The sequence below is a fragment of the Cyclopterus lumpus genome, chromosome 21 (genome assembly GCF_009769545.1).
Source record: "Cyclopterus lumpus isolate fCycLum1 chromosome 21, fCycLum1.pri, whole genome shotgun sequence".
In the NCBI taxonomy this organism is placed as follows: Eukaryota; Metazoa; Chordata; class Actinopteri; order Perciformes; family Cyclopteridae; genus Cyclopterus; species Cyclopterus lumpus.
In genome coordinates this window covers 11,250,747-11,263,713 of record NC_046986.1, presented here as the reverse complement: position 1 = coordinate 11,263,713, position 12,967 = coordinate 11,250,747, and the positions used below count along the sequence as shown (strand labels likewise).

At 42.4% G+C, this 12,967-nt stretch overlaps 1 protein-coding gene across 1 annotated transcript in view; it reads right to left on the bottom strand.

Annotated features, from left to right (window-relative positions):
• lrp2a (low density lipoprotein receptor-related protein 2a) overlaps positions 1-12,967 on the bottom strand; it is a 43,521-nt gene that overhangs the window by 16,028 nt on the left and 14,526 nt on the right. The window contains exons 21-48 of the mRNA XM_034561446.1: positions 12,629-12,910; positions 12,253-12,492; positions 11,637-11,756; positions 11,020-11,136; positions 10,522-10,902; positions 10,175-10,189; positions 9,593-9,841; positions 8,794-9,005; positions 8,474-8,658; positions 8,146-8,374; positions 7,846-8,023; positions 7,490-7,618; positions 6,451-6,617; positions 6,140-6,283; positions 5,838-5,947; positions 5,142-5,319; positions 4,799-5,012; positions 4,473-4,712; positions 4,164-4,352; positions 2,535-3,467; positions 2,237-2,402; positions 2,000-2,158; positions 1,611-1,900; positions 1,296-1,496; positions 1,020-1,046; positions 882-917; positions 558-800; positions 343-468 (exon numbers count right to left, since the gene is read on the bottom strand). Coding sequence (XP_034417337.1) covers positions 343-468; positions 558-800; positions 882-917; positions 1,020-1,046; positions 1,296-1,496; positions 1,611-1,900; positions 2,000-2,158; positions 2,237-2,402; positions 2,535-3,467; positions 4,164-4,352; positions 4,473-4,712; positions 4,799-5,012; positions 5,142-5,319; positions 5,838-5,947; positions 6,140-6,283; positions 6,451-6,617; positions 7,490-7,618; positions 7,846-8,023; positions 8,146-8,374; positions 8,474-8,658; positions 8,794-9,005; positions 9,593-9,841; positions 10,175-10,189; positions 10,522-10,902; positions 11,020-11,136; positions 11,637-11,756; positions 12,253-12,492; positions 12,629-12,910 — 5,760 coding nt within the window. The remainder of the gene's footprint in view (positions 1-342; positions 469-557; positions 801-881; positions 918-1,019; positions 1,047-1,295; positions 1,497-1,610; positions 1,901-1,999; positions 2,159-2,236; positions 2,403-2,534; positions 3,468-4,163; positions 4,353-4,472; positions 4,713-4,798; positions 5,013-5,141; positions 5,320-5,837; positions 5,948-6,139; positions 6,284-6,450; positions 6,618-7,489; positions 7,619-7,845; positions 8,024-8,145; positions 8,375-8,473; positions 8,659-8,793; positions 9,006-9,592; positions 9,842-10,174; positions 10,190-10,521; positions 10,903-11,019; positions 11,137-11,636; positions 11,757-12,252; positions 12,493-12,628; positions 12,911-12,967) is intronic.

Genomic DNA, 12,967 nt, shown 5'->3' with positions numbered 1-12,967 from the left:
ATAGATGTAAAAATTGCAGTCATGCAACATTACAAAATGATAGCGATTTAGAAGAAATATCAATTTACTTCTCAATTTAGAGTAAACTATTGAGTGTTTATTATGAATGAATATTAAGTGATAAGACACGGCATGAACCAATGTTTTGACAGAAATGAACTGGTAGAACTAATTAGATAACAGCCATAATTAATGTTATTTATCATAAATGTAAAATGTCTGCAGTGAAAAAAATGCTTATTCAGACTATAACTAGATGATATAAATTGTACAATAAATAGCTATATTAATTAACTGAAAAACACAAAATTGTAATAATCCTACAACTGCTGAGGAACTCACCACAGTGGGTAGGACTCTCATCGCTCATATCTCCACAGTCGTTGTCTCCATCACACAGGTATGATCGTGGGATGCAGATGTTGGTAGAGTGACATTTTGTTTGCTCTGGCTGGCAGGTTCTCTCCGCTGAAGTTATAATTAACATTTAGTTTAAGTAATAACCACTTTGATTTGAACATCTACCTCTGTTTCTGTGTCAAACTTAGGATACTCACGGCAATTTTGTTCATCAGAGGTGCCATTGTCATAGCAGTTGTTGATGCCATTGCATACATAGTCCTTTGCAATGCAGCGCCCATTGTTGCAGGTGAACTCTGTGTTGGGGTCACATGGTCTGAATAGACAGCCCACCTCATCACTGTTGTCTCCACAGTCGTCATAGTGGTCACAGCGGTAGTGGTAGGGCACACATCGCCCATTTCCACACGTAAACACTGTTGGCTCACAGGTGTGGAAGGCTGCCAATCAGAGTCAAGAACAGGTTAGAGCTCTGGCCAACGGGGAGGCCTAAATACACATGCAGTGGAAGCTCATTTTACCTGACAAGGCAATAAAGGATGACAGCAGCTGTGGGACTGCATGCAAAGATATAAGGACATTGATTCAAGTGTTAGTGTTCATTAGTTTTATTACCTATAAATTAGGTGCAAGTTATTGGAAAGTGCACACATACACACCAACATAGTTGAAGTCAGGTTTAGATCCTAAGAAAGAATGTTGTTAAAGCAGAAACACATAACTTGTTAGTATTAGTGAGGGTAAAAGATGAAGAATTGCATTTAATAGAGAAGAGAGTTGTGATTCACTCATGCAGGAGGTGTAAGGGCTCGATAAGGATCACTCAAGCTAATAATCAGTTAATTCTAGATCATTTTAGATAATTCCATAGAATAAAAGAGGAATAAATGAAATAAAGACTAGAATTAATGCAAGCTCTTTTAGGAACATCCTACCACAGACGCTCTCCAACTCATCGCTGCCATCTCCACAGTCATTATCATTGTCACATTTCCATTGGGCACGAATACAGAGGCCATTCATACAGGTAAACTGGCCTGGCTGGCAGCGAGTCCCATTATCAGGGACACAGTGCTTGTTTTCAGCGAGGTACCAGCGGCCCTCTGAGGGACACTGACACTCAGCTCCGTTAGGTCCTAACAAGAGAAAAAAACATAGAACAGTTTATACAATTAGTTCATTGTTTTGAATTACCGCACTAAAACAATATTATGCTGGAAAACAAAGGAACAGTATGAAACTGCTGGTACCTGGTGTGCAGATGTGGCTGCAGCCTCCATTAAACTGCTGGCATGGACTGTCACATTGCTGCTGTTTCCTGCTGGCCAGAACATGGACGTCCATTGGCCGAGATGGAAGGTTTTGAATCATGACCCTCTGGTCAGAACCGTCATGCTTGTTGGCCCGATAGATACTGCGTGTGTTCCAGTCAGTCCAATAGATGAACTGGCCGAACATCGTCATCGCAAAGGGGTAGATGGCTGTGCTGACGATGACTTCCCGATTGGACCCCGTGAGAGAGGACCGCTCAATCTTCTGTCTGATGGCAGAGCAAAAATAATGATAATAACAGTAGTTTGGCAAGGTGATCATATTTTATTTTTCATACATTATAACAATTAAATCTTTCAGTTCTTACAAGCTGGCGTCTGCCCAATAGAGTCTCTCTTCTTCATAGTCCAGGGTCAGTCCATTGGGCCACACAAGACTGCTGTTCACAATCTCTATTCTGAAATTTCCACCCAAAGTTGCACGCTCAATCTTTGCATGGGTTCCCCAGTCTGTCCAATACATATATCTGTGGAACAAGAGAAGGATTCGTTTTGTATGGCAGTCTAAACTAAAGAACAAAGAGTGTTTGTTGTGTTAGTCTTACCCCCTGCAGGGATCCAACATGATAGCCCTTGGCCTGGACACATGGGCAATAATAGTCCTTTGAGAGCCGTCCACAGACATGGAGCTGATGCTCTGGTTGACATAGTCACTGTAGTAAATTCTTTTGTTTATCCAATCATAAGCGATGCCATCAGGAGCCCCGAGATCTGTCCAAAAACAGCGACCAAAGCAACATCAGCAATACCATTGGTGTCAAATCCTACATCCATAAAAGATTAAAAGGTCATTAAAGAGGAATAAATAAAAAGTGTATGTTGTAGTTTAAGTGCAAAACCTACCTGAAGCCACCGCTATAGGAGCTGAGGTAGGAGAGGACAGGCTGATGTAGCTGATCTTGCTTGCTCCTACGCCTGAGCTCTGTGTGAAGTAGACCCTCCTGTCTGTGAGGTCAAAATCCAGTGCTACTGATGTACGTGGCACATTGACCACTGGGAAGGGCAATGCATGGTCCTCGGGGTCAAGGCGCAGGCTGCGCACAGTGCTCTCAGTTGTGTAGACGAGATAATCATCCCTTGACACCACACAGCTCTCGTTATCTGCTGCTAGATTACCAAAAGCGCAGCTGCATTTTTTGTTCTGGCTACCTGTGCCATAACCTGCATGGGCAAAGCAGAAGTGGGCACAGCCTCCATTAGCTTCTTTGCAGGGGTTGTAGTTAAGCTCCTCGGTAGTGGTAGGCTGGGTGCGCTGGTCAAAGATGGCAACGTCCCTCAGCATGTTGACGTTGTCTCTGATGACGGCAGGCTGCTCTGTGCTGCCAGGCTGTTTGCTTGCTCGGAACACCTTCTTGAGGTTTCTGTCCACCCAAATGATACTACTCTCAAACACTGCGATTCCATAAGGAGTTGGGTAGCGACTGCCATACCGGATAACCTCTGTCTCCCCTCCTTGAGGATTGACTCGGGCAATCATATCCAGAGAGTCATCTACCCAGTAGACATAGCCAGTTTCCCAGTCCAGAGCCAGACCTCGTGGAGTAATAATCCCTGATGACACTAAAATTGTGCGATTGGTGCCGTCCAAGAGTGCTCGCTCAATTTTAGGGTTCTGACCATAATCAGCCCAGAATAAGTATCTGTTTCTGGGGTCCACCACGATGTGGCGTGGCATGTCCACCTGGGTCTTCAGCAGCACTCTGCGGAAAGTGGTGTTGAGGCGGAGCACCTCCACATATGTCTCAGTTAGGAAAGCGTTGGTGAAATACAGGTTCCCTGAGGAAAGATACCAGTAATAGTAAGCCCAGTGTTTAAAGTAGCATCACATATCTGTAAATATTGATAGCATGAGGTCATCAGTCACAAGATACCAAGTATGCTAGTTCAAAATGTAAGTATAAATTTACTAGCTACCATGATCAGACTTTCTGTTATGCCTTCACTAATAGTGATGCAATTATGAAAGAGTAACAAGGAAACAGACTGTCCTGCCTGCAGCTGTCTCTGTTTTCTTTCCAAAATGATCTAACTAAATCATCTTTCCTGTCAACTGTCTGGGACTAATCTCCTTGTTCTGTGAGTCCAGCGTTATGATAAAACTTCTAAACTTTGACTCTTCCGGGCAGTCTGCTGCTTGAAGCTTGTGTCATAGATCAAGTTCAAATAAGTCAGGCTGTCTTTTGGTTTTCTGGTTTATTTCGTCAACAGATAAAGAGCAGTGTATTTATTCCCATAAAACTAACGTATTTTTCATAGTGGGAATAAAGTAATATAAGTCGGTGACGTAAAGGATATAGAATATAAGCACAAAGATAGAATGTTTTTTAACATGGAAATTAATACATCATGTAAATAATATATACTGCAGCAGACTATGTACCCTTGACAGCACTTTCAACAGAGAGGAAAACATCTGTCTACAGTATATTCTACAATATAAGATGTTGGTTAACTTTGAATAGAACCAAATACCTGCAGCCCAGTCAACAGCAATGCCTCGTATCCCGTTGCGTCCTATTCCAGATGTTACTACACTATGTAATCGTGAGCCATCTGGCTTGATCCGCCAGACCCCGTTTTGTGATGCCACAGTGCTGCTGAAGTCACACCAGTAGATAAAACCAGAAGCCATGTGTACATCAACGTGTAAAGCATTCCGGCCTGCAGGAGGAGAACCATTAGAGGCCATTATTGTAACTTCAAATAAATATGTTATTTGCCGACTTAAATTTACTCAAAAATTCAAATAAATGTATCCTACAGTTTATGAGAATCACTAACCTCTACCAGCCACAGGCATCATGGCTTCAGAGTGGTCTGTCCCTTCCAGACTGAAACCTTTGATTGCAGACAGAGTGGAGATGACGACATAGGACTGGTAGGGAGCACAGGTCCTGTTGTCAGCATTAAGTTTAAAACCCGTGGCACATGCACAGGTAAACAGATCCTGCGGCCGAGGCAGGCAGAGTTGCTCACACACTCCCATATTGTTGGTGCAGCCATTGGATTCACCTGCAGAGGCTGCGTTTGTGGAGAGAAGACGGTGTGATAAACAAAAACACAGACAGTAGTGAATGAGGATGATGATGTCTCCTTGTGTTACTCACTCTCTCGATAATGCACTTTCAGAACTCTGAGTCCAGAAACGTTGTCTCGCAGCACAACCCTGTTGGCACCTGTGGACTTGTCCACACGCTCTATGACCTCAAAGTTGCGGTCAGTGAAGAAGAGGTAGTTTTGATAGACCGCCACACCCCAGGGGTGAGACAGGCCTGTCACTATGGTGATGCGGTTACTCCCATCTGCATCCCCACGCTCAATCTGTGGAGACAGGCAGTCAAATGTGGAAGGTATAAATACCAAGATTACATAAGTGCATATCATATTACGTTTGTGAGAACCATATAGAATTAACAAATGGGGGTAATTGAGAGCTGAGTGAAGACCCACCATGCCAGTGCTTGTAACAGCCCAGTACAGTTTGTTCTCTTGGATGTCCACTGTGAGGAACTCAACGTGATCGAGGTTGTTGGTGAACAAGGTGACAGGGTTTAAGCCATCCATGTCTGCAGATGCCACCTTGGCAGGAATACCGCTCTCTGTTCCCTGGTCTGTCCAGTACAGTTTGCTGAGAAGACATTCAAGAATGGAGGTAAGGTTTTGTGTCCCAGACATTAATAATTTGATCATAGATCTCTATGCTTAATACTTTTTAATAGCAGTATATATATTTTATAGTCAAACAATTGAGATACCAATTGAGTGAAAATCTTTCATCTCCAAATTACTTTCCAAAAAGTCCATGGAATGGATTATCTTTTATCATTATCATTTCCTCAAACCACAAAAATTCAGTTCATAACTGAGTTGAATAATGAAATTATTACCACAGTGATTTTGGTCATATTAATCAAAGAGTTGCAATGTTTTCACATTAGAGTGAGAAGTGATGTTTTAGAAATGTCTTTATTTTTTCTTAATTGTACTCTATTGTACATTGGCGGGGTATAAGTGTGCAGTGTGGTATTCAGCAACATTGGTTTGAGTTCTCTCTGGAGGCAGTGCAGATGGCGATGAGGAGGCCGTTAGAGCTCAGTAGCTTTGGGGATGAGTGGCCGTGCCAGAACTGTGTTAAATGGGGCTTACCCACGTGCTGGGTTCACTGCAATGCCAACGGGACTGCCAGCACCAGTTGGAGAGCCGTTATTTGTGATTAGAGTTTTCCTGTACTGTACCTCCCCTCTCAACTTCAAAACCTGGCCAAACAAAAACAGGTGCAATTATTGTACGGCATCGCTGTGTCGTGACACTGCTCTTATTCACACTTATTTTCTGTTTTCCTATTTCCATTGCAATCACAACAAATATATGTATCTAAATTCAAATTAAAGTAAGTGACTACAACAGGACATAATAATAATGACCTCTAATGGTAATATTGGTCTTACCTCAATAGACTGTGTAGCTGGATTGGTGTAGTACAGGTTCTCTGTTATCCAGTCCAAGGCCAGGCCGACAGGGGAGCCAAGGATGGCAGCAGGGGCAAACTCTGTCCTGTTCGTACCATCTGACTTCACCCTGTGGATCTCACCCTGGTGGACAAAGGAAGACAGAGTCATCTCCAACACTGCTAAATGTGGATGTGTTGAGGGAATCTTGTGTGATATTCCCAGTATGTTTTAATTGAGTTTTTATTATGTATTTTTACCGTTAACCATCTCAAAGTTTTTAACTGAACTGTGACAAGACAGTAACTTACCGGGTGCTGCACCCAGTAGATGGTCTGTGCGTTGTCATCAAAGTCAACATCATAGCCATTCTGAAGCCCAGAAATTGGGACCATAGCATCGTTACTCTTGTCATCTGGGTTCAAGGAAATGCCATAGATGATGCTGTCTCTTACAACCACCAGGAAAGGATCCTCAACTACATGAAAAAACAAAATGAAAAAGCAGTGAATAAACAGTGACTACAAAGTACATTTACAAACTGCTGTTCCTGCAGTAAAAACAAAAGCTACCTTCGTTGTGACAGAAAACTCATACGCTAGATATTTTCCTAAAGGCTGTGAATTTCCTACTACTTTAAAAGTTAAATAACATATTCTAAAACAAAGCTAGGAAACCATGTTTCCTGGATATGGATTTAGCCAAAGGTAATCCAAAACTAAACGTTGCTTTCAGTGTATAAAAACCTGGTGCAAAATAGGGATTCTGAGCTAACAGGCCTTTATCTATTAAGAGGATTGACAGGTGAAAGTTCTTTCTCCAATCTGATTTGCTTTGTCATCAGTGATTATAATCGACAAATGGTTGTGGGGCATTTTCATTCTTGGATAATTGTTGGCCTCAGGGGGAGAATGTGTTCTGCTTGGCTTGAATGGGCTGAAACCTGAGATGCGTTAAGCTGTTGACCTCAGGGGGAGTCCTTGGACTTTGAATTAAAGATCCCTTGTCTCCTTAAGACCTTGAAAGACATGCTTATATGATTCTTAATATTTATGACTGGAACAGCAGTTTACAAGATAATTTAAAGGGAAGACTGTTGACAAGGACCTGGATCGATCCACAATAAGAATAGTGTTTTCAAAGATTTCTCCTCTTACCTACATTGAGATTCTGAAAATGAAGAATGCCAAAACCATCATTTCCACAATAACAGGTTTGCTATTTGCAACAATAACCACAGCTAAGATGAATACCATATGAGGACATCAACTTATCAACTGCATCTGACCCGGCTTCCTTTTTCATCAAACTGAGTGATGAGTGTTTTCCTCCATTTGGCAGGATGCATACCTCTGGTGCAGGTGATTTGGTCTGCTGCCAGTGTCCAGCCTGAGGGGCAGGCACACGAGTAGTACCTCGGTTCCACAGCAGAAAGCAGACAGATATGAGTACAGGGACTCCCCAAGCAGTGATTTTCACCTAAGAATTGTAAAACCACACAAACACACGCTGTTATTCCATAAAGAGTCAGCAGAATGATCTTCACAGGTTATCTTGGAAAGTTCTTAAATGTAATTACAAAAACAATGGACCTGCTGGATATTGGCATCATTATCAATGTGCAAGAACAACCAAATATATTAGGTTTATACTTAGCTAATACTAATGCAACAAAGATGTGTTGATATAACATATATTTGCCTTACCTGCAGGCTGCCTGGCTGGGTGCACTGCCACCAGACCCATGGGCTGAGGAAGGTTGAAAAGCATCACTGTCTGGTTCTCCCCGTGCCACTTATGGGCTCGCATCACACGGTTGATGTATCTGTCGGTCCAATACACAAAATCCTCAAAAATGGTAATTGCGTGGGGATGTTGCAGTACCTTTTCACAGAGAGTAGCACAAGAAAAAAACATGCTATTCAAAAGGAAATTGAATTTGAATGATCGACATAAATCAGATTTCTAAAGATAATTCAGAAAATGTGTCCTTCTCATTCACTCACCAGGTCACTGGCCAGGACTTGCTTCCTGTTGTTGCCGTTATAATCGCAGAAGTCAATGAAATCCAAGTAGGCATCAGCAAAGTACAACAAATTGTTTGGGTAGTCTATTGTTAGACCATTGGGCCAGTACAGCTTGTTGTTTATGATAACAGTCCTCAACTTCCCGTCCATGCTGGCCCTCTCGATGCGGGGGTTCCTCCCCCAGTCGGTCCAGAACATCAGGTGAGCACTGCAAAACAAAAGCTTTTAACACCATCTGCTTTGAAAATGAAAAGTGACCATAATATCCAAGACATACAGATTTTAAACAAACGTGTTTCTAACTGACCTGTCCCTTGGGTCCAGCACCAGGCCTCGAGGGTTGGTGACATTTTCACTGACTAAAACAGTGCGGTGGGTTCCCACCAGTTTAGACACTTCAATAGTCTCCAAGACGTAGTCTGTCCAATAGAGGTTCCTGCCCACCCAGTCCACAGCAAGGCTCTCTGTTACAGTCACTCCACTGTCAAATATCTGCCCACAAGAGACTCATTCTTAGTTAAATATGTTTACTGATCAAACAGTGAAACTATGTGTAACCCTGGGAATAAACAACAAATGTTTCAGAGCAGTAAGTCGATGGTGACACACAGGAACAAAACAACTCACCACAGTTCTGTCACTGCCATTTTTGTTAGCGCTCCAGATTCTGTCCTGGCTTGTGTCGGACCAGTACACACGGTCAGTGGCCGAGTCAAAATCTAGAGCCACAATGTTCCGTCCATCTCGAACCAGTGAGCGGACCACATTGGGCTGAGTGGTTATGTCATCTTGCACAATCTGATTTCGACTGGCCACTAGCAAGAACGCCTGACGAGAATCTGGAAACAGACATCAAATCTCTGTTACCTATTTTTCATGTCCATTCTCATGCTAACGAGAGCACAGCTATTGCATGTCAACCACAACTATGTGACAGGCCTGTTAAATAGACCCTACTCAAATGGCAATCCTAAGGGAATGCACTTTTGTCCAAATAATGACCTATTGTACTGCAGAGTCTTTCAGCAGGTTATCTGTGTGGAAGAGGAGCTCATGTCAGGCACACTCCCGATGAACAGCCCATTGTTGGTGATTATGTCCTAATTACACCTGTGTAGGCCAGTGAGTGACATATATGTTATTTGTCTTATCTGAAGAAATCAGATCAGCAAGGAGAGACATGGGAGAAGAAAGACGGTGTGTCAGTCTTGCAGTCGGGTGGCCGAGCTCCCCCGTTATCACAGCCCAGTGGAGACAACTGAGATATGTGCTGTATAGGCACCACCTTGACCACCATGTCACTGTAGGACTGATAATCATCCTGTTTCCTATTTCGTGCATTATGAAATTATAGGTTGTTATTTATAAGTACCAGGGGAGCAATATGTTGCATGCACAGAAGGTTTAATGCCACATCCCTCCTCACCTGAGGCCTTGCAGGTACGCTGGTCTCCTTCGAGAGTGTAACCGTCCTGGCAGTGGCAGCGGAAAGAGCCCCTCTCATTAAAGCAGTGCTGGCTGCATAGGCCAGGGGAATTACACTCATCTACATCCTCACAGGTTTTGGAGTCATTGCTCAGTTGATAACCAACAGGGCATGAGCACTGGGCCCCAAACGGCCCTTGGATACAACCGTGGGTACAGCCAGCATTGTTGTCAGAACAGCTCTCCTGATCTGAGTTAGAAACATAAATCAAACAAGGTAAATGATAACTCATACAACACAAATACAAAATCTATCACATTATGCAATTAATATACATGTTCAAATGGTAATTAATGAAGTAGCACTTTAGAAGTGCTACTTTGAGCCATAACTATTTTTAATGCATATTTGTGGAACATTATTTTTATATTCACTCCACAATACTAACAACAATTTTGGCCTTGATTAGGTTTTGAAACAAATCTATGAATATAAAAAAAGCTAATAAAGATACTGTGTTTGTTTAAAATGAATCAAAACTACTTGCAGCATTTCTACCAATGATTAAGGGTTTGTTCCTACCTGGCAAAGGCTCGTCTGAAAGTAGTGAAAAAGGCAAGAAAGAAAAATCACAGATAATTTTCAGGTTAATACAGGTCAAATCACACACATGCATGATTTCAACATGAATCCAAAGACAAACAGATAACATTCAACACATTTTCTGTGAAAGGAAGCCCTTGTTTACAGAGCACGAGAGGGAAGTGTCAAATTAAACTAAATCAGTAGAGAGTTTGATCATGTTTGTAATGTCATGTGACAATTGGATTGAAGTTGAGGATGCCAGCCAACTCAATAAAACAATAAAGTATTGCTGAAAGACAAAGAACATGTTTCAGGTTGACTAAGAGAGCAGAGATCAGACTTACTGCAGAGAGGTGACTCGTCAGCACCATTGGGGCAGTCGGGAGTGTTGTCACAAACTGTGGTGAGGTTGATGCATAAACTGTGGCCTGGACACTGCCACTGCCAGCTTGGACATCGGAATGGCGGCGTGGGACAGTCTCTTTCATCACTCATGTCCCTACAATCGTTGTCCCCATCACAGAGCCAGCTACGTAACACACAGTTTCCATTGTCACAGCGGAAGAGAGTGGAGGGGCAGGTGCGAGGCGGACAGGCATGGTGTTCGTCGCTGCCATCCTCGCAGTCTGGATGACCATCACACTCCCAGGTAGACGGAAGACAGCTCCCATCTGACTGACACTGGAACTCACTTTCATGGTGGCACATCCCTGGGGGCCTTGTAGCTGAGATTTTCCACAAACAGCATGACAGGACAGTCCAAAATTAGAGAAAATGTAAATATATTAGCAACCAATCATTATGCATGAGTATTGCTTCAGTAATACTTTTTAAATACTTACGACAGCCTTGCTCATCTGAGCGATCACTGCAATCGAAGACTCCGTCACAGCGGTAGAAGGCGTTGATACACTGGTGACCACTGGAGCACTTGAACTCATTCACAGTGCAGTTGTAAACTGAAAAAATCCAGTTGAGTGTGTTAAACCCGATATTCAATATTTCTGCATTTTTGTATGTATGCTGAGCTCAATTGTTGTGCAACTCAAGTAATGAGATCAATAAACCAAGAGGCTTACAAATGCTGCTTGAATTCTAGAGAGCATTCAATTGACTTCTACAACTTATTAAGCATGTTTAGCTCTTGCAAACAAGGCATTGCTGAATGAATGCATGAATGACTGAACAAATCAATTAATTATTTATTGGGAAATGCCAGATAAAGTTCCAATTCATAAAATCTCAAAGTGAGAGGCTGGTTTGAAGCAATTTTACAATCAGGTCCTAAGTAGTGATCATGAGACCTAATTGAAATAAATCTACTTGTATTAGTTATATAAATACCAGCTGAATGAATGATTTGATCGTAAAAAGACATGATCTTTTATAAGTAAGGACAAGACGAGACCAACAACTGTGAGTATGTATAGGGAAAACTGTAATACAGAAAGATACTCACTGCATCCTTGCTCGTCCGCCCCATCCACACAGTCCCTGTCCCCGTCACAGACATACGTGGGATCTATGCAACGGTGGTCAGGACACTGAAATTGGCCTGGATTGCATGTGCCTCTCAAATCTGTTGACACAAATTGTTTGTCAACAATATGAGTCTACAAGTGTTTCTTAATCAAAACATAAAATATTCTACAGGTCTTATTTTTAAAAGGAATAAAAATCATATTTCTTTAAGTACCACATCAACCATGTACCATCAGGTCCAAGGCAGATTCAGTGTATAGAACTTTTTTTGTTTGAGTAACCCATGTATTTGGGGCAGAGGTGAGGCATTCAACATTATCCTGGATAGACTTAGAGGCATCTAAAAAACAAGACTTAGTCCAGTAGCCTATTGACCGGCTTTCACCTAGTTTTTATAATTAGGGCTCTATATGTAGGTTATTTCAACCCTTTCTTTAAAATAGGTGCATCAAAGTATTCTCCAACGTATTTGCTTGTAGTTTGCTTCCTGAAATAAAGTCCTGCCACTGTAATGAATGTGGGATTTTGCTATATTTCTGCCTATTAAAGCAAATTCTATTAATTTCCCGTCGGTAGCCTCTAGGGATACTCACGGCAATCCGCTTCATCTGAACTGTCCCCACAGTCATTATCAGTGTCACAACGCCATGTATGTGGGATGCAGCGGTGGTTGTCACAGGTAAACTGATTGGCAGGGCACGTTCCAGGCATCTGTGTAGGGCAGTTGGACTCATCGCTATTATCAAAACAGTCATTGTGCCCATCACAGCGCCATCCTGCAGGAACACAGTGCTTATTGCCACACGTGAATGCAGAGGGGGAGCAAGTGGTGTCTGAAAAAAGAAATGATGATGCTAATTGAAATATTGCAATAATAAACTAAACATTTAAAAAGAATAAGTCAAATGTGTTTTACTATGGTCAGGTCAGGCTAATATTATAGATTAGATTCACAAAAGAAAGCATTACTGTTAATTCCACAGTTGACTTCGTCACTGTTGTCATGGCAGTCGTCAACACCATCGCATCTGTAGCTGTTTGGGACACATTTGCTGTTGCTGCAGGAGAAGGAATTGACTCCGCACTGCAGTGTCGGGGGCTCATTGGAGGGGTCTTCCACACACGTCTGCTGGTTGGGCAATAGCTTCATGCCATATGGACAGCCACACACCCTCTGAGAGTCTGGGGCTGGAAAGCAGAAGTGGCTGCAGTCTCCATTAGGATTTGTCTGCCTGTTGCAGAAGTTGGAACCTGAGAAGGAGAGTGGAGCGTGATTACCAGGAATATGACTGACAAGTGTGACAAGCT